The sequence below is a fragment of the Trypanosoma conorhini genome (assembly GCF_003719485.1).
Source record: "Trypanosoma conorhini strain 025E chromosome Unknown Tco_14.4_contig_01501, whole genome shotgun sequence".
Lineage (NCBI taxonomy): Eukaryota > Euglenozoa > Kinetoplastea > Trypanosomatida > Trypanosomatidae > Trypanosoma > Trypanosoma conorhini.
This window is the reverse complement of record NW_021705597.1, coordinates 1-2,185: the sequence shown is the minus strand read 5'-3', so window position 1 is coordinate 2,185 and position 2,185 is coordinate 1. Positions and strand designations below refer to the sequence as shown.

At 41.9% G+C, this 2,185-nt stretch overlaps 1 protein-coding gene across 1 annotated transcript; it reads left to right on the top strand.

Annotated features, from left to right (window-relative positions):
* Positions 1-254: 254 nt before the first annotated feature.
* On the top strand, positions 255-2,183 carry Tco025E_10154 (putative vacuolar protein sorting-associated protein 13A; the record flags this gene model as incomplete). The annotated part of the gene is made up of 1 exon (XM_029376941.1): positions 255-2,183. A coding segment is annotated over one exon (1,929 nt), but the record flags the coding sequence as incomplete, so codon positions are not given.
* Positions 2,184-2,185: the final 2 nt, after the last annotated feature.

Genomic DNA, 2,185 nt, shown 5'->3' with positions numbered 1-2,185 from the left:
CCTCTCCCCTAGAAAGGGTTATTATAGGACAGTTACGACTAACTGTTCCCTGGACAGCGCTATATTCACGCCAATGCGAGCTATGTCTTGGGGACGTTCTGCTTGTTTTTAGACAACCTTCGCAAGAACAAGATGTAGATAAAGGGGGGAACCCTCTGGACGGGAAGCAAAAAATAGTTGAACTTCTGGACTCACTTCAATATAAATCCCAAACGAATACGGAAAACAGGCGCCATAAATTTTTAGAAAGGCTTATGCAGATTGTATTGCGCAATCTTACGATAGTTGTCAAAAAGTTTATGGTGAGGTATGAGCAAATGGGACCTCCTTCTCTCAGTGCTACACTACGACTACAATATCTTTCATGCATCACAGGCAATGCAATGAGAGAGCCCTGCTTCGTAAAAGATGAGACTTGTACATTTTACCGGATCATTTCAGTTGAAGGAATTGCTGTTACTGTAACTTACCTGGATCGCATAGGTGTTTCTAATCAATCATGGCGCACGCTTCCATTGGGGTCCATTTCATCGCTTCTACATGGCGAAATGGAAAATGAGGTGAAAGATTTTGGCTACCTTTTAAATCCCTCTTCACTGGAGGTGTTTGTTTCTTTACTATTCCAGTCCCCCAATGTGCATATTGGAGCATGTATTTTAGCTCATTTTAATGAAATAGCTTTGGACTTTACCAAAGTTAAAGCATTACTGCTGATGACTGCATGTATTGCTTCTTCACAGTTACCTGACAAGGATGGAAATAACTTGCGGCCACTGCGAAGACCAAGCCGTAACACGCCTGGAAGTTGTGCCGCTTGGTGGAGGTATGGTATGCATAGAAGTTTATCAAACACCCGAAGTTGTGTGAAAAAGACAACTTTTAATTGGACCACATACAAAGACTGGAAGTGTCATGCGGAAGAGTATTACAACCACTACCTCCTAAACCTAGGAGCCCCTTGGCTTGTAGGGCTCCATGTGAATACAAAAATAATCCAGGAGGCATTAGCTGCGTTTACTGTGGAGTACCTTATCCAGGTTCGTCAAGAAGCGAGGTTTACATTGGAACAGTTTCGTTCAACTGGAAGAGTTTTTCCTCGACACTACGGAGATAACATTTGCGATAGGGGTTGTGGATACAAAGTCTCTGCTGTGGAGGTGCTTAAAGGGTATGTGGTCATTGCCCCGATGCGCTTGAAAACTTCCACTTCCCTTCTAGCACCAAAATTGCCTTGTTGTCTCAAAGGAAGCAAGATGTTTCTCAATATTGATTTGGCAGATGCCCAACTTCAATTATCTCACTCTGCTGGTGTTTTTGATATTGTCTTCTCTGCATATTCAATTCGAGCCTCGTCAGAAATTTCAAGTTCTACTAATAAAGCGATTGCTTATATTCTTGATGAATCCGAAACTCGCGAGGGAATTATGGTATCCTATCTACAAAACGGGGAGAATAAGGAGCTTTCGGTTTTGTTGAATTATCTTAGAATTCAATGTGATGAATGGATTGCTGAAAATCTGATCGCTGAGCTTTGTGTAATTGAGCAGGAAAATGTATTTGTTTGGCATATTTTTGCAGCTACTTCGGAGAATGCTGTGACTCCTCCACTGAAGACGCAAGTGGAGATTCAAAACGCGGTGTTGGGCTTGGGAAACTTCGAGGTTTCTGTAGAAGCCTTAAATTTGGAGGTCCCGTGGAGGTGTACTCGCCTATGCGTTAGTGAGAATCGTCGTTCACCACTTATTACTTTAAAAAATCTAGTTCTTCCTATTGCAACGGCTCACACCATTTTTGTCGAGGAATCCCACATCTGTGGGGTTCTTTCTAGCTTTTACGCACTGAAAAGTGAGATGCAAAGTGTGATGCTCATCTACAACTACGTGATGCATTGGTTGCAAAAATGGGATACATTACAGCTTGACGAAACAATGAACGGATTTGAATTACTCTTACCTTTGTTTATCGTTGAATTAACTGGAGAATGCGCCCCTTTTAAAATGAGAGAATTTACGATTCGTATGACACTAGGCCCAACCTGGGGCTTGAGGGCCAGCTGTGTAGCGATGACATGCGATGGCGTATTAAGTGATACAACAATGCATTTAACAATCTTTGGAGGAGTCAGTAAGAAGGGTAATATTTTGAACGATTTCTCACAAGATTTAAGAAGTAGTCTAATAGTAAC